Source organism: Coregonus clupeaformis, chromosome 24 (assembly GCF_020615455.1).
Source record: "Coregonus clupeaformis isolate EN_2021a chromosome 24, ASM2061545v1, whole genome shotgun sequence".
Lineage (NCBI taxonomy): Eukaryota > Metazoa > Chordata > Actinopteri > Salmoniformes > Salmonidae > Coregonus > Coregonus clupeaformis.
The window spans coordinates 9909823-9934840 of NC_059215.1; the positions used below are offsets into that span (position 1 = coordinate 9909823).

Here is a 25018-nt window from a genome sequence, read left to right on the forward strand (position 1 = left end):
ATGATCAAGTGTTAGCGTGTGGAATGTTTACAGTCTTAAAGCAGAAGTACATGCAGGTAACCTTAAAAAAGCACTTATCTCCTAAGCTAATTAAGGCTCTGTGGCCTTGATCTATTCTAGCAGGATGCAACTCCCTCGCTGTCCCCTTCTACCCAGTACCACCCACGCTTTCTTTCAGAACATCTCAAATGTCACCCCTTACTATTCATTTTGATAGTATTACTTAGCTCCCCATCATTATACAGTACTGTTTGCTTCCATGTTGTTTCATAGTTAGGGACCATAAATATGAAAAATATAAGGTAAATGTTTTGCTCTTGTCACGTCCATAAAGTTAAACATGATCTCTTGAATGTAGACCTGTACCTACCACTAGATTCAATTTTCAATCAGGCTGTAACTCAACACTACTTGTGAAAGAACAGACAGGTTTAACATAGGGTTAAAGAGGGGAGGGGTGTTATCAGACTCCCTCTCTCTCCCTCCCTCTCCCTTGCTCCCTCTCAAGCATGTCCTAAGCTCTCTCTCTGTCTCCCTTCCTCAGCCCAAGGTGCTTTATAGAGGGAAAAAAGTCCTCTGTGGATGTTGAGAACACAGAAATTGGTGTATCTTAAAGGGATATCCATCTTAGGGTAAAAGGAAACAGAAGTTCCTCGCCAGTATCTGGGTAAGTAGCTGTGTGAGTGTAGCTGTGTAGTAGTGTGTTGTAGTAGTAGTGTGAGTTATTGAAACAAGGGAAGGGCAACTGTCAATAGAGAGGCGGTCTTGCATCAGAAAAGGGACATGTGGTAGGAGTCTGAAGCACAGCACTGCTACTGTACTGGACTGGACTGGGAGGCTCATGGCACACTGATGGTCTTTTACATTTACATTTACATTTTTTGTCATTTAGCAGACGTTAAAGTAAACTGGTACTACCAGACACTGTTTTATGAACTTTTCACATAGACTATATGCTGTAATGTTATATTTTGGCGATACTGTAGCTATTCAGAGGAATAGGTTATAAGTAATGTTTGGAGGTGTGTTTTTTTGTAAGTTAAAGAATCTTTGGGCGGCAGGTAGCCTAATGGTTAAGAGCGTTGGGCCAGTAACCGAAAGTTTGCTGGTTCTAATTCCCGAGCCGACTAGGTCAAAACTCTGTCGATGTGCCCTTGAGTAAGGCACTTAACCCTAATTGCTCCTGTAAGTCGCTCTGAACAAGAATATCTGCTAAATGACTGAAATGAAATGTTTCATATGTGGTTGTTTTATAAACCCTGGGTGATCAACCCCTTCAATAAAGGGTGGAATCATGTTATTTTTCCTGCTGATTACACCTACACTAAAACAGAACTGGTAGCTAACTGGTAGCCAACCTGTTCTGTCTAGTTTGTCTCATTTACAAAATGATCCTATTTGTAAGTCGCTCTGGATAAGAGCGTCTGCTAAATGACGTAAATGTAAAATGTAAAATAAAAAGCATAGTAAAGTAGTAGTGACCCATAGTAAAGTAGTAATGTTGTTGATTTTTCAAATGACAGCCTTGTATAGTGAGTTCATCATTAACAACAACCATAACAAACTCAAATTACAATGGTGAATACCCCCACATTTTGGTGATACAATTAAATATTTACCAAAGTAAAAGAGAAACTCTTATGTAAGTACATTGCAGACAGACAATTGGTTATAAATGCCCCTCCTCTTTGCAGACACCAATCCTGGGCCTTGTTTGTTGTGTTTTGGTTGATCATTGTGGTTCCTGGGTAGTGAAACATTTGGTTAGGAAGTTATTCTGGTCTGGACCACCATTTGGGGGATGGTTTTCCCTGAAGCTATGAAGCCAGGCTCCTGGGGCTAACACTAACTAACCCTTAATTAGTGGTCTTTTCACAGCAGTCCATTATTGCCTTCCTGGTAGATTACCACAGCTAGTAACTCTGTTTCAGTCAGTTTCATGCTTTCATGCTTTCACATTGTATGACACAATGTCCATAGAGGCAGTCAGTCCCCAAGGGTTAGGGGTCAGAGGCCATCCGAGTTGAGAGAGTTTAGGGCTCAGACCCATGACAGTGGCAGTGAGAGTAGGGAGTGTGAACTGTGAACTGTGATCTCCATGCTTGTGTTATGTTGCCCACAGCAGATTAGCACAACATTAAGTCCTTTGACAACATTTGTTATTTAAAGCTTTTCCTGGCACATACTTTTTAAATAGCTTTACATTTCCCCCCATGCTTCAACAGTATTTCCCTTCATCTTTTCAATAGGTTTTACATATTGTGGACCCCCTTTGGTTCGTCAAGGAAATGTTAGGCTAGTTAGGTCTGGTTCCTCAGTCTAAGAGTGATCCTCAAAACAACCTACACTACAAGTACAGTTATCTTATGTTAAATGTCACACAGAGAGCACAGTGCTGTATGATTAAGGGGGAAAGAAGATAATCCAGATGATGCTAAAATCAATCATGTTTAGCCTTTTCTCAAGTCTTTCAATATACATTGTGCATTGTGTTCTCAGTCCAGCATTTATTTACGAACCCAGAGGCCTTTCCTTTCCATGGTCATGTGTAAACTACTGACTCCATCCATGGTCAGGTGAGATTGAATAGTTGATTCAAACAGCTGCCACGGTTTAGGCTTAGTCCAATGTCATGACTTTATACATTTCATTAGGTTTATCCTGATGTCAGTTGTAATATTCATCTCATTACACCAGTACCATGCTTTCCACATTACACCGCTGCTTTCCACAACAGACTTTCTGTCTGGACAACCCACAACGTCTTGTTTATTCTAAGAGCCAAATATATACTGTCAGACAGTTATCCTTCAGGTGTATGTTTAACAAAGTATCAAGGTTATTATAGTAAACTAAAACTGAAACTAAAACGAATCATAAAAAACTGTTTAGTAAACCAAAATAAAATAATTGACAAACCGGTTTGAAAAACTTAAACTATACTGAAACTACTATATTTGACTCCAAAACGAACTAAAATAAAATAAAACCCATCATGAATTATGTTCAGTTTTTCAAATAAAATTGCTCAATTTGGGCAAAAATCGAATCGGGTGTTCAATAGTGTTTTCAAGCTTCTGAATCTGTCGGTTCACATTGAGATTGACTTTAATTTAAAGGTAGACTCAATGACGTTGCCACGAGCAGCACCGCAGATATTGGTCGCGTTCCACTGCTCAGACGTTGCATGCGTCAACCAATGATTGTGTACCATGTCATCGACTGTGCAGTTGGGCACCAGATTGCTATAACATGTTGGTCATGTTCCTCTGCTCACTTTAGAACCCCCTTCAATTATTACAAAATAACAATCTGAGGCAGAATTTAAACTTGTTATCTTTATTTCCATAGGTTGCATTTGAGACTTGGCTCTTCCTTAGTCCATAGTATCTTAATTCCCAGCACAGCCATGGATGTAGGGAGAAGTATGGAGCTCCAAAAGATGAATGGGCAACATAGCAGGGACCTTGGCCCAGATAAACTCAATTTAGAAGAAGGGTAAGTCTCTGGCTACACCAGATACCCTAACACTGAACACAAGTGCATCAACAGGCTATACCTGTCTGCATATAATTACTCACAGCAATGCCATTAAGTACTGATATGTGTGATTTTGTTAACCCTTAATCTTTGTGTGTTGCGCCACAGTGGTACCACAGCTTTCATGTTTCTAAATGTGTTTATTTTCTCTTAAGGTTTGATGGACTGGAGTTCATGGCAGAGCGGGATGAGTTCCTGCCAGGGAAGAGGCCAGGAATAAAGGCACCTCAGTTCACTGATGTGAGTGCTCAGCCTTAGTTTAAAGGTCATTAGTATGAGCATCAGAGATCTGTTGTATGAGAGTAATTATACTGTGGTATAAAAACAACTTTATGTAAAATGTTACAACTAAAACTAGATACTGTATTGTTTTGCGGATTGTGTGTGTGATTTTTCCTTTATTTTCCCACCCTAGTTTGAGGGTAAAACTTCATTTGGAATGTCCATCTTCAATCTCAGCAATGCCATCATGGGCAGTGGAATTCTGGGACTAGCGTACGCCATGTCCAACACCGGTATCATCCTTTTCCTGTGAGTAACCATGCCAACACAACACAAGTCACACTTGTCCTCCTTTTTTGTCAAGATCACTGTGGTTCCCTAAGGCTTGATGTCACAACTCTACTATGACCTCAGATCAGACATATCTGAATGCTGTCGCTGTGTGTGTGTCTGGGTCCGGGCTATATACCCAATAGGGTTAAAGAATGACACTGGTTGTGTTTATAGTGTCATCATGCTGTGATGATGCTATAATGATGAGACTATCCAGGCCACACTAGACTGAGTGCTTAGCCGGCAGATCCATAAAGGGAAACATTTAGATTGTTTTACAAGAAAAGAGTATGGCTATTGTGGGTATGACATTCTGGCTGTGTGTGTGTACATTATTGAGAAGTCTGTTGAGTGTATAACCTGGTCACTTACCGCTATAAAAGCTCAACTCTGCTAGTCACAGCCCAGCTAGCACATTTGGTTCCTTGGAAGTTGTTTGAACGTACGTTTTTGGTTTCCCATTGGTTCTGGGAAAGAAGCGATACGTGTCCTGACTATTTTTTAAACATTCTGAGAATGGAAGTGGGCATTTTTGCCTGTTCTGGGAATGTACATTTTTAGGTTGCAGGGAGGTTCTGAGAATGTTTTACTATGGTTCCCTGACAGTTTTCATGGGAGGTTTTATTAATGGAATGAGAACAGAAATGAAGGTAATTAGACTTCTAAAAACACTGCTAGCTTAGTTTGGGTTAACTGTTTTGAACTCCAAGCAAAGATACAACACATGAACATTATTTTGCTTAGGCATTAATCATGCAAACACATTTCTTTTTTATTGTGGCACAGCGTCAGTGAGATTGGAACCTATGATGTTCTGTTCCCTATCGTTGGAATTAGTTCACAAGGATGGAGCTAGCATGCCATGTTTTTTAACTCATACAAAGCTGTTAATTTTCATCTATTCAAACAGACCCCATTTCAAAGGAAACAAGAACTCATTAAGGTCAGGTGTGGCCAACATACCTGAACACACTTAACAGGATTAGAGGGGTCGGCAGCCCCCCCCCACCCCATGATAAAATGTATAGAATTGCAAGAAAATTTTACAAATTGTGGTTTTTATGGAAAGTTTTCATTGACGTTCTTAAATAGAACCATGAGGAAACCTGAAGAAAACGTTATGCTGAAATAATATACTGAAATAATTTCATTATTTCAGCATAAATTCCCACAGAAGAATGTGTCACACCCTGAACTGTTTCACCTGTCTTGTGCTTGTCTCCACCCGCCACTAGGTGTCTCCTATATTTCCCCATTATCCCCTGTGTATTTATACCTGCGTTTTCTGTTTGTCTGTTGCCAGTTCGTCTTGTTTTGTCAGGTCTTACCAGCGTGTTTCCCGTTTCTCAAGTTTTGTTTTCTAGTCTTCCCGGTTTTGACCTTTCTGCCTGTCCTGACCCTGAGTCCGCCTGCCGTTTTGTCCCTGATTGACTCTGCCTTGGATTACGAACCTCTGCCTGCCCCCAACCTGCCCTTTGCCTGCCCCTATGTTATAAGAAATATTCTCAGAATTAAACTATCTGCCTCCTGTGTCTGCATCTGGGTCATATCCTGAGTCGTGATAGAATGCTGTTTCCTAATGTTCTCTCTAATGTTCTCTGAACGTTCTGAGACCATGACTTTAAATAGAACCATGAGGAAACCTGTAGAAAATGTTGTGCTGAAGCACTGAAATTCCCACAGAAGAAACATATGGTTCTCAGAATGTTATGTGCTAGCTGGGTATCCTGCACCATTCCCAGAATGTTGTGGGAAGGCTGTATGCAAAATAACCATAGGACAACCATGCTCTCACCAAGCTCTAAGAAACATATAGTTCTCTGAACGTTATGTGCTAGCTGCGAGGCTTGTAAGATGGGTGGAGCCAAGGATGTACAAGTGTAGGATCTTAATTTGAGCCAGTTTACTACAGCAGAAAAATAACCCTGCAACAAAAGGAAATGTGAATTATTATGTGGATTATAATTAATGGGCATTATTGTAGGAGTTGATAAATTTTTTGTAAGGGAAAATCAAGTCTGAAATTACAAACTTCTGAAGCATTTTTAATCCTCAAATATACTACAGGCTTTATTTTAACAAACATAACGCAATGGTAAATCTCAGCGCTGTCGGAAATATTTTAGCTATTTTCACAACCGGAATTATGGGCGCAGTAGCTGGTGGTAGCTCGAAAGGGCTGGGTTTTGACAAATAAACAAGTTCAAAATCAAATCAAAATCAAATCAAATTTTATTTGCCACATGCACCGAATACAACAGGTGTAGACATTACAGTGAAATGCTTACTTACAAGCCCTTAACCACTAAAGAGCAGCAGTAAAATAAAATACCAGTAGGGAGGCTATATACAGGGGGGTACCGGTGCAGAGTCAATGTGCGGGGGCACCGGCTAGTCGAGGTAATTGAGGTAATAAGTACATGTGGGTAGAGTTAAAGTGACTATGCTAAAATAATAAACAGAGTAGCAGCAGCATAAAAGAGGGGGATGGGGTGGGGGTGGGGGGCAGTGCAATTATTAGCTGTTCAGGAGTTTTATGGCTTGGGGGTAGAAGCTGTTGAGAAGCCTTTTGGACCTAGACTTGGCGCTCCAGTACCGCTTGCCGTGCGGTAGCAGAGAGAACAGTCTATGACTAGGGTGGCTGGAGTCTTTGACAATTTTGAGGGCCTTCCTCTGACACCGCCTGGTATAGAGGTCCTGGATGGCAGGAAGCTTGGCCCCAGTGATGTACTGGGCCATACGCACTACCCTCTGTAGTGCCTTGCGGTCGGAGGCCGAGCAGTTGCCATACCAGGCGGTGATGCAACCAGTCAGGATGCTCTCGATGGTGCAGCTGTAGAACTTTTTGAGGATCTGAGGACCCATGCCAAATCTTTTCAGTCTCCTGAGGGGGAATAGGCTTTGTCGTGCCCTCTTCACGACTCTCTTGGTGTGTTTGGACCATGATAGTTTGTTGGTGATGTGGACACCAAGGAACTTGAAGCTCTCAACCTGTTCCACTACAGCCCCGTCGATGAGAATGGGGGCGTGCTCAGTCCTCTTTTTCTTCCTGTAGTCCACAATCATCTCCTCTGTCTTGATCACGTTGAGGAAGAGGTTGTTATCCTGGCACCACACGGCCAGGTCTCTGACCTCCTCCCTATAGGCTGTCTCATTGTTGTCAGTGATCAGGCCTACCACTGTTGTGTCGTCTGCAAACTTAATGATGGTGTTGGAGTCGTGCCTGGCCATGCAGTCATGGGTGAACAGGCAGTACAGGAGGGGACTGAGCACGCACCCCTGAGGGGTCCCTGTGTTGAGGATCAGCGTGGCAGATGTGTTGTTACCTACCCTTACCATCTGGGGGCGGCCAGTCAGGAAGTCCAGGATCCAGTTGCAGAGGGAGGTGTTTAGTCCCAGGATCCTTAGCTTAGTGATGAGCTTTGAGGGCACTATGGTGTTGAACGCTGAGCTGTAGTCAATGAATAGCATTCTCACGTAGGTGTTCCTCTTGTCCAGGTGGGAAAGGGCAGTGTGGAGTGCAATAGAGATTGCATAATCTTTGGATCTGTTGGGGCGGTATGCAAATTGGAGTGGGTCTAGGGTTTCTGGGATAATGGTGTTGATGTGAGCCATGACCAGCCTTTCAAAGCACTTCATGGCTACAGACGTGAGTGCTACGGGTCGGTAGTCATTTAGGCAGGTTATCTTAGTGTCCTTGGGCACAGGGACTATGGTGGTCTGCTTGAAACATGTTGGTATTACAGACTCATTCAGGGACATGTTGAAAATGTCAGTGAAGACACTTGCCAGTTGGTCAACACATGCTCGGAGTACACGTCCTGGTAATCTGTCTGCTTCATGTTGTCTATTTACGTTATTTTATGTACTTCGTTGTCATCAACTCCAATTCGAATGTTAGTCCGTTATAGCCTAGTTTGTTAAATTGCCTACAGAAACAAAATAACAAAATGTATGTAGGCCTGTCCAATCTTTGATAAATATGTTGAACATGTTTGCAGTCTACATTGTAAGAAGCCTAATTGCATGGCTTCAATATGGAAATATATTGTTAACACCCCCTAGAATCGATGTCCGCACCCCCGCAGGAAATCAAATTAGCATAATAAAAAAGTATTAATATTGAAAATGAAATAGCTAAATGGTCCTTGGTATGACCTTCTAACTCCCCCCCCCCCCCTAACCAATAACAGCTTAGACTGTTATGGGTTAAACATAGCATTCACACTGATATAGGGGCTAGGCTTACTGTAAATTGCATTTTGTCTGCCATGTCTGGGCCATGGACATGCCAAACGTTGTCAATAAGCAATATTAAATTCACTATTGATAAGGCTTAAAAAGAGACTGAATAATTCTAATAAAATTGTTATCAAAACTTAACAACTTGTTTTAAATAGGCTATGTCTAAATACAGTTACAGGCACTAAAATGGCTCCCTGTGGGTATACAGTACTGGTCAAAGGTTTGGACACACCTACTCATTCAAGGGTTCATGAGGTAGTCACCTGGAATGGATTTAAATTAACAGGTGTGACTTGTTAAAAGTTAATTTGTGGAATTTCTTCATTCTTAATGCGTTTGAGCCAATCAGTTGTGTTGTGACAAGGTATGGGGGGTATACAGAAGATAGCCCTATTTAGTAAACAACCAAGTCCATATTATCGCAAGAACAGCTCAAATAAGCAAAGAGAAACGACAGTCCATCCTTACTTTAAGACATGAAGGTAAGTCAATCTGGAAAATTTCAAGAACTTTGAATGTTTCTTCAAGTACAGTCGCAAAAACCATCAAGCACTCTGATGAAACTGGCTCTCATGAGGACCGCCACAGGAAAGGAAGAACTACAGTTATCTCTGCTGCAAAGGATAAGTTCATTAAAGTTACCAGCCTCAGAAATCGGCAATTAACTGCACCTCAGATTGCAGCCCAAATAAATGCTTCAAAGAGTTCAAGTAACAGACATCAACTGTTCAGAGGAGACTGCATGAATCAGGCCTTCATGGTCAAATTGCTGCAAAGAAACCACTACTAAAGGACACCAATAATAAGAAGAGACTTTTGCTTGGGCCAAGAAACCAGAGCAATGGACATTAGACCGGTGGAAATCTGTCCTTTGGTCTGATGAGTCCAAATTTGAGATTTCTGGTTCCAACAGCCGTGTCTTTGTGAGACGCAGAGTAGGTGAACGGATGATCTCTGCATGTGTGGTTCCCACCATGAAGCATGGAGGAGGAGTGATGGGGTGGGGGTGCTTTGCTGGTGACACTGTCAGTGATTTATTTAGAATTCAAGGCATACTTAACCAGCATGGCTACCGCAGCATTCTGCAGCGATACGCCATCCCATCTGGTTTTCGCTTAGTGTGACTATAATTTGTTTTTCAACAAGACAATGACCCAAAATACACCTCCAGGCTGTGTAAGGTGTGTATTTGACCAAGAAGGAGAGTGATGGAGTGCTGCATCAGATGCCCTGGCCTCCACAATCACCAGACCTCAACCCAATTGAGATGGTTTGGGATGATTTGGACCACAGAGTGAAGGAAAAGCAGCCAACAAGTGCTCAGCATATGTGGGAACTCCTTCAAGACTGTTGGAAAAGCATTCCAGGTGAAGCTGTTTGAGAGAATGCCAAGAGTGTGCAAAGCTGTCATCAAGGCAAAGGGTGGCTACTTTGAAGAATCTAAAATCTAAAATATAATTTGGTTACTACATGATTCCATATGTGTTAGTTAATAGTTTTGATGTCTTCACTATTATTCTACAATGTAGAAAATAGTAAAAATAAAGAAAAACCCTTGAATGAGCAGGTGTGTCCAAACTTTTGACTGGTACAGTATAATATTAAGGCAATGCAGACAATGGAGGCTTTTATGCACATCGCAAGTTTTCAAAGAAACTGGACAAAGATCCAATATAAAGAGAATGTCCCCTCACTGTTTTACTGCTCCCAAATATAATGTTTTATAAACATAATGGAACCATCTTACAGATCGCATTCACACTTCTCCAGAAACAGCAAACGGCTCTTAAATTGCATTGCATGCGAGCTGGATGTTCACCATAAAGGCAGGACAGTGAATAATTCTAATAAGTTAAATAAGTCAAATCAAATGAAAACAAGATATCATTTTTTTTTTTTTTACAACAACGATAGTTTAAAATACACTGCTCAAAAAAATAAAGGGAACACTAAAATAACACATCCTAGATCTGAATGAATGAAATAATCTTATTAAATACTTTTTTCTTTACATAGTTGAATGTGCTGACAACAAAATCCCACAAAAATTATCAATGGAAATCAAATGTATCAACCCATGGAGGTCTGGATTTGGAGTCACCCTCAAAATTAAAGTGGAAAACCACACTACAGGCTGATCCATCTTTGATGTAATGTCCTTAAAACAAGTCAAAATGAGGCTCAGTAGTGTGTGTGGCCTCTACGTGCCTGTATGACCTCCCTACAACGCCTGGGCATGCTCCTGATGAGGTGGCGGATGGTCTCCTGAGGGATCTCCTCCCAGACCTGGACTAAAGCATCCGCCAATTCCTGGACAGTCTGTGGTGCAACGTGGCGTTGGTGGATGGAGCGAGACATGATGTCCCAGATGTTGGGATTCAGGTCTGGGGAACGGGCGGGCCAGTCCATAGCATCAATGCCTTCCTCTTGCAGGAACTGCTGACACACTCCAGCCACATGAGGTCTAGCATTGTCTTGCATTAGGAGGAACCTAGGGCCAACCGCACCAGCATATGGTCTCACAAGGGGCCTGAGGATCTCATCTCGGTACCTAATGGCAGTCAGGCTACCTCTGGCGAGCACATGGAGGGCTGTGCGGCCCCCCAAAGAAATGCCACCCCACACCATGACTGACCCACCGCCAAACCGGTCATGCTGGAGGATGTTGCAAGCAGCAGAACGTTCTCCACGGCGTCTCCAGACTCTGTCACGTCTGTCACATGTGCTCAGTGTGAACCTGCTTTCATCTGTGAAGAGCACAGGGCGACAGTGGCGAATTTGCCAATCTTGGTGTTCTCTGGCAAATGCCAAACGTCCTGCACGGTGTTGGGCTGTTAACCCTCATGGAGTCTGTTTCTGACCGTTTGAGCAGACACATGCACATTTGTGGCCTGCTGGAGGTCATTTTGCAGGGCTCTGGCAGTGCTCCTCCTGCTCCTCCTTGCACAAAGGCGGAGGTAGCAGTCCTGCTGCTGGGTTGTTGCCCTCCTACGGCCTCCTCCACGTCTCCTGATGTACTGGCCTGTCTCCTGGTAGCGCCTCCATGCTCTGGACACTACGCTGACAGACACAACGAACCTTCTTGCCACAGCTCGCATTGATGTGCCATCCTGGATGAGCTGCACTACCTGAGCCACTTGTGTGGGTTGTAGACTCCGTCTCATGCTACCACTGGAGTGAAAGCACCGGCAGCATTCAAAAGTGACCAAAACATCAGCCAGGAAGCATAGGAACTGAGAAGTGGTCTGTGGTCACCACCTGCAAAACCAGTCCTTTATTGGGGGTGTCTTGCTAATTGCCTATAATTTCCACCTGTTGTCTATTCCATTTGCACAACAGCATGTGACATTTATTGTCAATCAGTGTTGCTTCCTAAGTGGACAGTTTGATTTCACAGAAGTGTGATTGACTTGGAGTTACATTGTGTTGTTTAAGTGTTCCCTTTATTTTTTTGAGCAGTGTAGCTTGGGGCCAGAAGCGTGATGTCATAAAATCGACAGGATATAAAAGAAAAGGGTGAAACAGGAAACAAGCAATCTCATCTCTCATTTCGTGATGGGCAGATATACAGTGAGGTAAAAAAGTATTTGATCCCCTGCTGATTTTGTACGTTTGCCCACTGACAAAGACATGATCAGTCTATCATTTTAATGGTAGGTTTATTTGAACAGTGAGAGACAGAATAACAACAAAAAAATCCAAAAAAACGCATGTCAAAAATGTTATAAATTGAATTGCATTTTAATGAGGGAAATAAGTATTTGACCCCTCTGCAAAACATGACTTAGTACTTGGTGGCTTAACCGACGTCAGACGTTTCTTGTAGTTGGCCACGAGGTTTGCACACATCTCAGGAGGGATTTTGTTCCACTCCTCTTTGCAGATCTTCTCCAAGTCATTAAGGTTTCTAGGCTGACGTTTGGCAACTCGAACCTTCAGCTCCCTCCACAGATTTTCTATGGGATTAAGGTCTGGAGACTGGCTAGGCCACTCCAGGACCTTAATGTGCTTCTTCTTGAGCCACTCCTTTGTTGCCTTGGCCGTGTGTTTTGGGTCATTGTCATGCTGGAATACCCATCCACGACCCATTTTCAATGCTCTGGCTGAGGGAAGGAGGTTCTCACCCAAGATTTGACGGTACATGGCCCTGTCCATCGTCCCTTTGATGCGGTGAAGTTGTCCTGTCCCCTTAGCAGAAAAACACCCCCAAAGCATAATGTTTCCACCTCCATGTTTGACGGTGGGGATGGTGTTCTTGGGGTCATAGGCAGCATTCCTCCTCCTCCAAACACGGCGAGTTGAGTTGATGCTAAAGAGCTCAATTTTGGTCTCATCTGACCACAACACTTTCACCCAGTTCCCTCTGAATCATTCAGATGTTCATTGGCAAACTTTAGACGGCCCTGTATATGTGCTTTATTGAGCAGGGGGACCTTGCGGGCGCTGCAGGATTTCAGTCCTTCACGGCGTAATGTGTTTCCAATTGTTTTCTTGGTGACTATGGTCCCAGCTGCCTTGAGATCATTTACAAGATCCTCCCGTGTAGTTCTGAACTGATTCCTCACCGTTCTCATGATCATTGCAACTCCACGAGGTGAGATCTTGCATGGAGCCTCAGATCGAGGGAGATTGACAGTTATTTTGTGTTTCTTCCATTTGCGAATAATCGCACCAACTGTTGTCACCTTCTCACCAAGCTGCTTGGCGATGGTCTTGTAGCCCATTCCAGCCTTGTGTAGGTCTACAATCTTGTCCCTGACATCCTTGGAGAGCTCTTTGGTCTTGGCCATGGTGGAGAGTTTGGAATCTGATTGATTGATTGCTTCTGTGGACAGGTGTCTTTTATACAGGTAACAAGCTGAGATTAGGATCACTCCCTTTAAGAGTGTGCTCCTAATCTCAGCTCGTTACCTGTATAAAAGACACCTGGGAGCCAGAAATCTTTCTTATTGAGAGGGGATGCAAATACATTTATAACATTTCTGACATGCTGTGACACTCTGGCTCTAGGACTTTTGTATGTGAGCTAGAGTGTATGTTGTTTTGTTGGGGATTTGGGTGTTTTTCTATGTTGGTAGTTCTGTTGGGTGTATTTCTATGTTTGCAGGTCTGTGGGTTGTTTTTCCAGGTGGTTGTATGTTGTCGTCAATGACTCCCAATCGGAGGTAACGAGTGTCAGCTGTCGGCTCGTTATCTCTGATTGGGAGCCATATATATTCTGTGTGTTTTCTCCTTTGTTTTGTGGGTTATTGTTCCAGTGTTGTATGTTCTGTCGGTGTCACAGAGGACTTCACGTATCGTCATTTGTTGTTTTTTCGTGGTTGCTTTAATTTAATAAAGTCATCATGTTCACTCCACGCGCTGCGTATTGGTCCGCTCCTTCAGACGATCGTGACAGAATAACCCACCAAAAAAGGACCAAGCAGCGCGTCCAGGAGCAAAGGGTCTGGACATGGGAGGAACTGTTGGACGGTAAAGGGTCCTGGACGTGGGAAGAAATCCTGGACGGCATGGATCGCCGTCCATGGAGCGAAACAGAGGAGAGGCGACGGAGAGAGGAGCAACGGCGTCGGCAGAGCCAACGTCGGAAGGACGAGAGGCAACCCCAAGAAATTTTTGGGGGGGGGCACATGGCTTGGGCGACGGAGCAGCAGGAGGCTGCCACAAGGCAGAGTCAGAGGGCTGCCAGGTTAAGGGGGCTGACGGAGGCAGAGAAGGGACGGATTCAGTGGGCTACCAGGTCAAGGGGGCTACTGGGTAAAGCAGGGAAGGAAGGTGTTGAGGCACGGCGTGAGGTACTGGGGTGTGTAACCAGTTCGGTCCGGCCCGTTCCTAGTCCCGAGGTGCAGCCAGTAGTGTGTGTTCCCCGTGCAGTGCGGCCTGTTCCGGTCCCTCGCACTAAGTGTAAGGTGCGCGTCGCCAGCCCGGTTCGGCCTGTTCCTGCCATACGCACCAAGTATGCGGTGCGCGTCGCCAGCTCAGCCCGGCCTGTTCCTACTCCACGCACCAGGGATACGGTGCGCCCGCCAGCCCAGCCCGGCCTGTTCCTACTCCACGCACCAGGGATACGGTGCGCCGCCAGCCCAGCCCGGCCTGTTCCTACCCACGCACCAGGGATACGGTGCGCCGCCAGCCCAGCCCGGCCTGTTCCTACTCCACGCACCAGGGATACGGTGCGCCGCCAGCCCGGTACCTCCGGTTCCGGCACCACGCATCAGGCCTACGGTGCGTCCCCAGGGCCAAGCATGCCCTGTTGCTGCTTCTCGCACTAGCCCTGAGATGCGTGTCCTCAGCCCGGTACCTCCAGTTCCGGCACCACGCATCAGGCCTACGGTGCGTCCCCAGGGTCAAGCATGCCCTGTTACTTCTCCCCGCACTAGCCCTGAGATGCGTGTCCTCAGCCCGGTACCTCCAGTTCCGGCACCACGCACCAGGCCTACGGTGCGCCTCAGACGGCCAGAGTCTGCCGTCTGCCCAACGGGGCCTGAACTGTCCGTCTGCCCAACGCCGTCTGAACTGCCCGTCTGCCCAACGCCGTCTGAACTGCCCGTCTGCCCAACGCCGTCTGAACTGCCCGTCTGCCCAACGGCGCCTGAACTGCCCGTCTGCCCAACGCCCGTCTGAACTGCCCGTCTGCCCAACGCCGTCTGAACTGCCCGTCTGTACTGAGCCTGCAAAGCCGCCCCGTCTGCCATGAGCCTTCAGAGCCGTCCCGCCAGACCGGAGCCGCTAGAGCTCTCCGCCAGACAGGATCAGCCAGAGCCTTCCGCCAGACAGGATCAGCCAGAGCCTTCCGCCAGACAGGATCAGCCAGAGCCTTCCGCCAGACAGGATCAGCCAGAGCCTTCCGCCAGACAGGATCAGCCAGAGCCTTCCGCCAGACAGGATCAGCCAGTGCCTTCCGCCAGACAGGAGCAGCCAGAGCCTTCCGTCAGACCGGATCAGCCAGAGCCTTCCGCCAGACAGGAGCAGCCAGAGTCTTCCGCCAGACGGGATCAGCCAGAGCCTTCCGCCAGCCATGAGTGGCCAGATCCGTCAGCCAGCCATGAGCAGCCAGATCCGTCAGCCAGCCATGAGCAGCCAGATCCGTCAGCCAGCCATGAGCCGTCCAGCCAGGGTCCGCCAGAGCCGTCCAGCCAGGATCCGCCAGAGCCGTCCAGCCAGGATCCGCCAGAGCCAGCCAGCCAGGATCCGCCATTTAGCCTGGTACTGCCCCTTAGTCCGGTACTGCCCCTTAGTCCGGTACTGCCCCGTAGCCTGGTGCTGTCCCTTATCCTGGTGCTGTCCCTTATCCTGGTGCTGCCCCTTAGTCCGGTGCTGCCCCTTAGCCTGGTACTGCCCCTTAGTCCGGTACTGCTCCTTAGTCCGGTGCTGCCCCTTAGTCCGGGGCCGCCCCTTAACCCAGTGGGGTTTAGTTGGGGGGGGGTAATGTGGAGGAGGCTAGGGAAGCTGGTGACTAAGGTGGGGTGGGGACCACGACCAGGGGCAGAACCGCCACCGTGGACAGACGCCCACCCAGACCCTCCCCTAGACTGTGGGCTGGTGCGCCCGGAGTTCGCACCTTTAGGGGGGGGTACTGTGACACTCTGGCTCTAGGACTTTTGTATGTGAGCTAGAGTGTATGTTGTTTTGTTGGGGATTTGGGTGTTTTTCTATGTTGGTAGTTCTGTTGGGTGTATTTCTATGTTTGCAGGTCTGTGGGTTGTTTTTCCAGGTGGTTGTATGTTGTCGTCAATGACTCCCAATCGGAGGTAACGAGTGTCAGCTGTCGGCTCGTTATCTCTGATTGGGAGCCATATATATTCTGTGTGTTTTCTCCTTTGTTTTGTGGGTTATTGTTCCAGTGTTGTATGTTCTGTCGGTGTCACAGAGGACTTCACGTATCGTCATTTGTTGTTTTTTCGTGGTTGCTTTAATTTAATAAAGTCATCATGTTCACTCCACGCGCTGCGTATTGGTCCGCTCCTTCAGACGATCGTGACACATGCGTTTTTCTGGATTTCGTTGTTGTTATTCTGTCTCTCACTGTTCAAATAAACCTACCATTAAAATTATAGACTGATCATCAAAATACTTTTTTCCCTCACTGTACATGTAGCCTACATGGAGGGTTTTTTATGCACATCCAAGATGGGAGCTGGCTCAAATATTGTAGGCCACAATACATAGATAAAAAACGGATGTCCGCTCACTCTTTTGATGCTCCCAAACTTGATCTTTTAATAAAGGTTTGGTGATTAAGATTTATTTCAAAGCAGTCTCACAAGCCAAAATCTTAATTGATAGGCTTGGCTACTTGTCAAACGCATTGGGCAGGACAAATAAAACAGCGTTCATTGAGTGGAGGGAGCTATATGCTTGGTTTTTAATCAAATGAAACCAAATGGAAAAAACATTAGTTTTTGTAATATACGAGGGTTACCGGCACAAAAAGCACATCTCTCTTGTTCCATGAGCATAAGGGATATGTGCTGCAGGAAATTTGTACTTTTGCGCTTGTGTTCAAGGCCACACCTCAAATATTGCCACACCTCAGCGCAAGCGTGCTGATGTTAGACTGGTAAATTGCTGAACCTCGTGTAAAATGCCAGAGCACCAGTTTTTACATGCTGAAATTGCAAACTAACAGGCGTTTGGCACTTGCGCCTTCGTAGCGGCAGCCGAAAATAGAGCCCTACAAGTTTTACATTTCCTGCATCGCAGGAAAGTTCTCTTGCAACAGGGTGATCAAATTAAGATCTTACATCTGTACACACAAGGGGGATCAAAGGATACGGTTTGGCCTGTCCTGTGTTGTGTGTGTTCTCAGTCGCTTCCTGTATCTGAGTATGTGGGCTGGCCTATCGGTCTGTTTAGTGCTCATACACACGCTGCTCTCCTAAATCAAATTTGTGGTTATAAATAACTTGTAGTGATCAGATCAGATCAAAGGCAGGTCTGCCTGAATCAGTCATGTGTGTCCATTGGGAATGGGGAGGGGTGGACTGGCAGTTGGGTAAGCTGCGTCACAAATGAATCACACTTGTGATGGTCATTCATAGCTGGTAGTACAACAGCGAGAGAAGTTGGGTCAACGGCGTTACTGACTCATTAGCCGTTGTGGTGTGATGTCTGGTACCGCGAGACAACTAAGCCACTGATGAGGCCATGCCAAATGTAACTGATATGTTGATTAACCTTGTTATGCTAATTGCAGAGCTTTATACTGTTAAGAAATCAATGTTGTAATTTATGTTTGTTTGTGTTTTCAGTATCCTGTTGCTATTCATTGCCATTTTGTCAGCCTATTCCATCCACCTCCTCCTGAGAAGTGCAGGAGTTGTAGGTAAGATGCTGGTATTTTACCAAGATACCTATCTTTATAATGAAACCAAGAACATTCGTAGTATAGCCTACAATGACTTCATATGTCCAATGAACTACAGTATGTTAGGCAGAGTATGTGGCTAAGAATCTTATTTATCACCTTAAAGCAGCAACTACAGAAACAATAGTACGTACCCCTTTCCTGCAGTCAAATGACCTAGTGGCCTCATGGGTGGAATGTCATTTTAAAAATTCATAATTTCATAATTAATCAACATTATTTCTAAAAACCTACCGAAAATCCAGTGTTTCTATATCAAACAGTTTTGTTATATTTCAGTCTTCTGTGATGTATATAACGTGTAATATTGGAATGCAAACCTCAAAATTGAATACATTTCAACTCTATATCTGACCTTTTTTTTAAGCCTATAACCATACTTTTGTTTCAAAGTAGATTTGTTTAAGACTACCAAGAAACACTCTGTGTGACCCTGATTTTAGCCCATTGCACTTCAAAGGTTAACGTGCATGTGTGTGTTCTCTCAGGCATCCGTGCCTATGAGCAGCTAGGGCACCGTGCCTTTGGACAACCAGGCAAAGTGTTGGCTGGCTCCATCATCACCATGCACAACATTGGAGGTAAAGTACAGTATGTCACCGGCAGGTCATGATTGGCTTATGTTATTGTATGTAAGCCTCATGTATGTACTTACTTAAGTGCAAGTACAAGTGCCACTGAAAGTGCTCCTGTCATAGAAGGTCTAATGACTTAAGTGACATAATGCACAAGTGTAAACAAGTTTTGTTTTCCGTTTCCCATAGCGATGTCCAGTTACCTCTTCATTGTGAAGTCTGAGCTCCCGTTGGTCATGCAGGCCTTTCTTGGCCTGACGGAAAATACTGGGTAAGTGTCTCTAGAAGGCAGTTGTTGCTGTTATTTCATAATGCAGGCTATAAAACAGGAGCATTTAAAATGTTATTTGATAGATTGTTCTGAAAGTTGGTTCTAGTGTATAATCTGTGTGTTCTTGCTGTCTGTCAGAGAGTGGTATTTGGATGGGAGGTACCTCATCATCATTGTAAGCGTCATCATCATCTTTCCACTCTCACTCATGAGACACCTTGGTAAGTTCCCATGTCTTCCACCATCACTAATTTCACTTCAAACTCTATATTCATATTCTCTTTTTGTAGCATGCTAGTAGTGACAGAATAACACGATATGTCTCTATTTCAACACAATGTGATCTTCTGTTATCACCTCACAGGTTACCTTGGTTACACCAGTGGCTTCTCTCTCTCATGTATGGTTTTCTTCCTCATCTCAGTGAGTCCTCTTCTTCATCAACCAACTAACCAATATCCCAACCAACTAAACAATACATAGCCTGGCCCCAGATCTGTTTCTGCTGTCTTGCCAACTCCCATGGTTGTAATGGTCAACAACCATACAAGTTGGCTGGGACCAGGCTAATCAAATCAAATTGTATTTGTCACATGCTTCTTAGACAACAGGTGTAGACTAACAGTGAAATGCTTACTTACGGGTCCTTTTCCAACAATGCAGAGTTAAAGATAAGATTAAAAAACATAAATATATATATATATATATATATATATATATATATATATATATATATAGAAATAGCTATATATTGGGAGTAGAAAATAACATGGCTATATACAGGGAGTACCAGTACTGAGTCAATGTGCAGGATATTATGGTAGCTATGTGCTGTACATATACAGTAGGTAGGTGTAAAGTGACTAGTAGCCACGTATTTGGTGAGTGTGTGTGTGTGTGGAGTCAGTATACATGTACAGTCTGTGCATGTTATGTGTGTGTGGGCGTATGTAGTGTGTGTGTATGTGTGTGTTGGGGTGTCAGTGTAAGTATGTGTAAGTGTGTGGGTAGAGTCCAGTGTGTGTGCATAGAGTCAGAGGAAGAGTGTTAGTGTAAAAAAGGGTAATTGCAGGTTATGTGTGTGTAGCCATTTGATGAGCTATTTAGCAGTCTTGTTTAGAATACAGTGAGGGAAAAAAGTATTTGATCCCCTGCTGATTTTGTACGTTTGCCCACTGACAAAGAAATGATCAGTCTATAATTGTAATGGTATGTTTATTTGAACAGTGAGAGACAGAATAACAACAAAACAATTCAGAAAAACGCATGTCAAAAATGTTATAAATTGATTTGCATTTTAATGAGGGAAATGAGTATTTGACCCCCTCTCAATGAGAAAGATTTCTGGCTCCCAGGTGTCTTTTATACAGGTAACGAGCTGAGATTAGGAGCACACTCTTAAAGGGAGTGCTCCTAATCTCAGTTTGTTACCTGTATAAAAGACACCTGACCACAGAAGCAATCAATCAATCAGATTCCAAACTCTCCACCATGGCCAAGACCAAAGAGCTCTCCAAGGATGTCAGGGACAAGATTGTAGACCTACACAAGGCTGGAATGGGCTACAAGACCATCGCCAAGCAGCTTGGTGAGAAGGTGACAACAGTTGGTGCGATTATTCGCAAATGGAAGAAACACAAAATAACTGTCAATCTCCCTCGGCCTGGGGCTCCATGCAAGATCTCACCTCGTGGAGTTGCAATGATCATGAGAACGGTGAGGAATCAGCCCTGAACTACACGGGAGGATCTTGTCAATGATCTCAAGGCAGCTGGGACCATAGTCACCAAGAAAACAATTGGTAACAGACTACACCGTGAAGAACTGAAATCCTGCAGCGCCCGCAAGGTCCCCCTACTCAAGAAAGCACTGAAGTTTGCCAATGACCATCTGAATGATTCAGAGGAGAACTGGGTGAAAGTGTTGTGGTCAGATGAGACCAAAATCGACCTCGTTGGCATCAACTCAACTCGCCGTGTTTGGAGGAGGAGGAATGCTGCCTATGACCCCAAGAACACCATCCCCACTGTCAAACATGGAGGTGGAAACATTATGCTTTGGGGGTGTTTTTCTGCTAAGGGGACAAGACAACTTCACCGCATCAAAGGGACGATGGACGGGCCATGTACCGTCAAATCTTGGGTGAGAACCTCCTTCCCTCAGCCAGGGCATTGAAAATGGGTCGTGGATGGGTATTCCAGCATGACAATGGCCCAAAACACACAGCCAAGGCAACAAAGGAGTGGCTCAAGAAGAAGCACATTAAGGTCCTGGAGTGGCCTAGCCAGTCTCCAGACCTTAATCCCATAGAAAATCTATGGAGGGAGCTGAAGGTTCGAGTTGCCAAACATCAGCCTCGAAACCTTAATGACTTGGAGAAGATCTGCAAAGAGGAGTGGGACAAAATCCCTCCTGAGATGTGTGCAAACCTGGTGGCCAACTACAAGAAACGTCTGACCTCTGTGATTGCCAACAAGGGTTTTGCCACCAAGTACTAAGTCATGTTTTGCAGAGGGGTCAAATAATGATTTCCCTCATTAAAATGAAAATCAATTTCTAACATTTTTGACATGCGTTTTTCTGGATTTTGTTGTTGTTATTCTGTCTCTCACTGTTCAAATAAACCTACCATTACAATTATAGACTGATCATTTCTTTGTCATTGGGCAAACGTACAAAATCAGCAGGGGATCAAATACTTTTTTCCCTCACTGTACTTATGGCTTGGGGGTTGAAGCTGTTCAGGGTCCTTTTGGTTCCAGACTTGGTGCATTGGTACCGCTTGCCATGCAGTAGCAGAGAGCACAGTCTGTGGCTTGGGTGGCTGAAGTCTTCAGTGTTTGACTAAATAGTCAGTTGGTCCCTCCCACTAGGTGATCTATAAGAAGTTCAACATTCCGTGTCCACTGGAGGAGATAACCAGTCACAATAACCACTCAGCGTACGCCCTGGAGGAGAGTCATGGTAATCACTCATTCGTCACCCCAGCATACGTCAATTCTGATGAGGACTTCTGTGACCCACAGCTATTCACCATCAACACACAGGTCAGAGAGGAAGAGACGTGTAATACAGGCAGACATTGTATTTAACATTAAATTACACATTTTCTGATTGTTAGTTTTCTAGATTTGTGTCTCAGGCAATCTAGCTTTGTTAGGATTATGAATTATCTCTCTAGACAGTGATTTGTTATGGCAATACAGTATATGTGTTTACTATACTCAAATGAGCAGCTAGTTATGTTTGTAAATTTGAACCATTTAATTCATGGTTTGTTTTCCTTCAGACAGCATATACCATCCCCATCCTGGCTTTCGCTTTTGTCTGCCACCCTGAGGTGCTTCCCATCTACACAGAGCTACAAGAGTAAGTCATGATCTGACACAACTCAGATAAGAGATGCAACACATATCCTCATGATTCACACACATACTACAGTAGACTCTAATGCCATATTCAGGTACTAACTACTGCCAAATTCAGGTATTAATCTATCTTTGTCTGTCCACTGTGACCTTAGTGCCACCAAGAAACGCATGCAGACAGTTGCCAACATCTCCATTCTGGCCATGTTTGTCATGTACGGTCTAACCGCTATCTTCGGTTACCTCACCTTCTTTGGTAAGTTACTGCTCCTGAAGCAATGAGAATATTAAAGTACTAATTATGTTCAGACTGTTTACTCGTGTTGTTGCTATGTTGTTACCATATTGAGAAGTCTGGAATTGGAGAACTGGTGTATGAACGTATGGTTATGACCTTTTTAAGGCATAAATGTGTGTCTTGAAGTATAACCACCATTCTCAGTTTTTCTGTGTTTTAGGTGGAGTAGAGTCAGAGCTCCTTCATACATACATTAAAGTGGACCCCTTGGACACCCTGATCCTGTGTGTGCGTATGGCTGTGCTGGTGGCTGTTACTCTCACTGTCCCTGTGGTACTCTTTCCGGTGAGACTCAAACCTATCATGCAGCCCTGAACAGTATGATAATTACAAGCAGGTAGAGGTGGGCAGCAGCTACCAGAACAGTGTGTGCTGACTTGTGTTTATGTATTCTCATATTGGCTAACAGGTTCCAAGAACGTATTTGACATGCTTCTCCTGAGACATGGCTGCGTCCCAAATGGCACACTATTCTATATATAGTGCACTACTTTTGACCAGGGCCCATAGGACTCTGGTTAAAAGTAGTGCACTAGGTAGGGGAATAGGGTGTCAATTGGGCCGCAACCATGGTGTATGATGCAGGCCTGGTGACATCTCTCTGTCCCTCCTCCCCCCTCTTTAGATCCGCAGGGCCCTGCTGCAGCTGCTGTTCCCTGAGAAGCCCTTCCACTGGGCTCGCCACATCACCATTGCTGTGTGTCTCCTCATCATCGTCAACCTACTGGTCATCTTCGTGCCCACCATTCGAGACATCTTCGGCATCATCGGTAAGTGTGCAGAGACGGAGACATGTAAAATGGCTGACTCTGGTTTCAAAGCAAACATAATTTAGATTCACAGACTATTGTTATCCAAAGTAGAAACTATGACCTCTAATAGTTTTGTTCCTATTGAAAATGTTCACATTCGACCCCCCCCACCTCTTCACCCCTCCCTTCCCCACTCCCTCCCTCCCTCCCTTCCTCCACCTCTTCTCCCTTCCCAACCCAGGGGCGACCTCTGCACCCAGCCTGATCTTCATCCTCCCAGGAATCTTCTACATCAGGATTGTTCCTGAAGAAACGGAACCTCTAAAATCCAAACCAAAGATTATGGTAAAACCTCAATCCGTTGTCTCATCTTCTTTAGCAATGTAGCAGTAAATAGTCTACAGTAATTAGTAGTATAATAGTCAAGCTTATTATATTAATGAATGTCAGAGAATGTGCTGTCATCCATCTCTTTGCCTCCCCCTCTGTCTCTGCAGGCTGCCTGTTTTGCTGTGTTAGGCTTCGTCTTCATGGTGATGAGTACGTCATTCATCATCATTGACTGGGTGTCTGGAGAGTCTCGGAGTGGAGGCGGACACTAGCAACAGACAGCAATAAACAAGAATGCCAAAATGCCAACCAAAGCTCTCCCAAACATCAAATTCCCCCCGACTTGCCCATTATTTGACCATAGCCAAATGACAGGGCCTCGGCTGGACATGGAAAATAATATATACTGAACAAAAATATAAACGCAACATGTAAAGTGTTGGTTCCATGTTTCATGAGTTGAAATAAAAGATCCCAGAAATGTTCCATATATTTTTATTCAGTGTACAATTAAACTTCCCCCACAAGATGGCATTATGTGGCAGTAGGTCTTGTAGGGGTGAAGAAACACAGAACCAGCAGCAAAACAACACAAAGCAACAGTTATGAGGTGACAAACATTGTGGTTTCCTTTCAGGATGTTGTTTTGAGGCACTAGTAAAGTTGTCGGAGAGACAACAGTTTTAAGTGAAATCTCTACTATTTTGACACGAGAGACAATGAGAAAACAATGTAATGGTCTTCTAAGAGTAATGATAGTATTTATGTTATAAGTGTACCAATGAATGGCTTCATCATTGCCAAAGTCATCATTACATTCCTCATCTACCTCCCTTGAATCTTCAATGAGATATTTGTACACGTAAGGAAATCAAATGGATCTAATATTCTGGCATGTTGCAGATTTTCTCTTTCTGGTAAAGTTTGACTTTTCAAATAAGATTACAGTATGTTATGTAATTTTCTCTATTCCTGTCTTTCATTCAGCAATGACTGTGTGTTATTTTTAGTGCAATCAAATCCAGTGTGTTTGCCCTATGCTTATACACAGTGATAGGTGTATTGATTACAGAGCCTCCAGATGTGATCATTCTTGTTAGCTGTTCCATGATACCAAGCTCATGTTAGCATAACACAGTCAGAAATATTCCTATGAGTGCAGTTATCAGCAGTGATTATGCCAGAAACCCTCCCAATTATTCATGACGATTAATTAAATTAAAGATTAATTAAAGCTTTTATTTAAACTGTATTTATATTATATCCAGTAACTTGAATTGGATATTTAAAACGTTTCTATTGTTTATGTCTATCATGTTGTACATACCAAAAATGTACTCCTAGTCATCATGGATTTCTCATGAGTATGAATGGAAAGGGCTGTTTGTGTGAGCGTACACACAAATGTCCACTCAACACAAACAAATACTGACCTCAGCTTCGCTAGTCAGTCAGACTCAAGAGCAGAAGTAGTACGATGTCTCCTGCTATCTTTAGAATTGGCTTTTCTGAGTAAGTCTGTGAGCGCTCAGACAAACTGAGTCCTGTATAAGACATGGTAAGCTCAACTATGGACCGCCATTTGTAAGAGAGAATGGAGTCTGTGTTTTTTTATTTGGTCTTTACAAAATGTATTTGTTTGTTATTTGTCCAATGAAAGTTTCATGTAATTAAACGTTTTGAATCTGATTCATTCTCTTTTCTAATAACTGTCACA

General features: G+C 44.3%; 1 protein-coding gene across 1 annotated transcript; it reads left to right on the forward strand.

Annotated features, from left to right (window-relative positions):
- Positions 1-503: 503 nt before the first annotated feature.
- Positions 504-24990, forward strand: LOC121538511 (sodium-coupled neutral amino acid transporter 3-like). The gene is made up of 16 exons (XM_041846618.1): positions 504-667; positions 3352-3498; positions 3696-3780; positions 3956-4071; positions 17592-17665; positions 18196-18288; positions 18472-18553; positions 18692-18774; positions 18918-18976; positions 21427-21600; positions 21843-21922; positions 22077-22177; positions 22380-22504; positions 22845-22989; positions 23213-23316; positions 23469-24990. Exons 2-16 carry the CDS (start codon positions 3410-3412, stop codon positions 23571-23573), a joined length of 1515 nt encoding a protein of 504 aa, XP_041702552.1. The 5' UTR covers positions 504-667; positions 3352-3409; the 3' UTR covers positions 23574-24990.
- Positions 24991-25018: the final 28 nt, after the last annotated feature.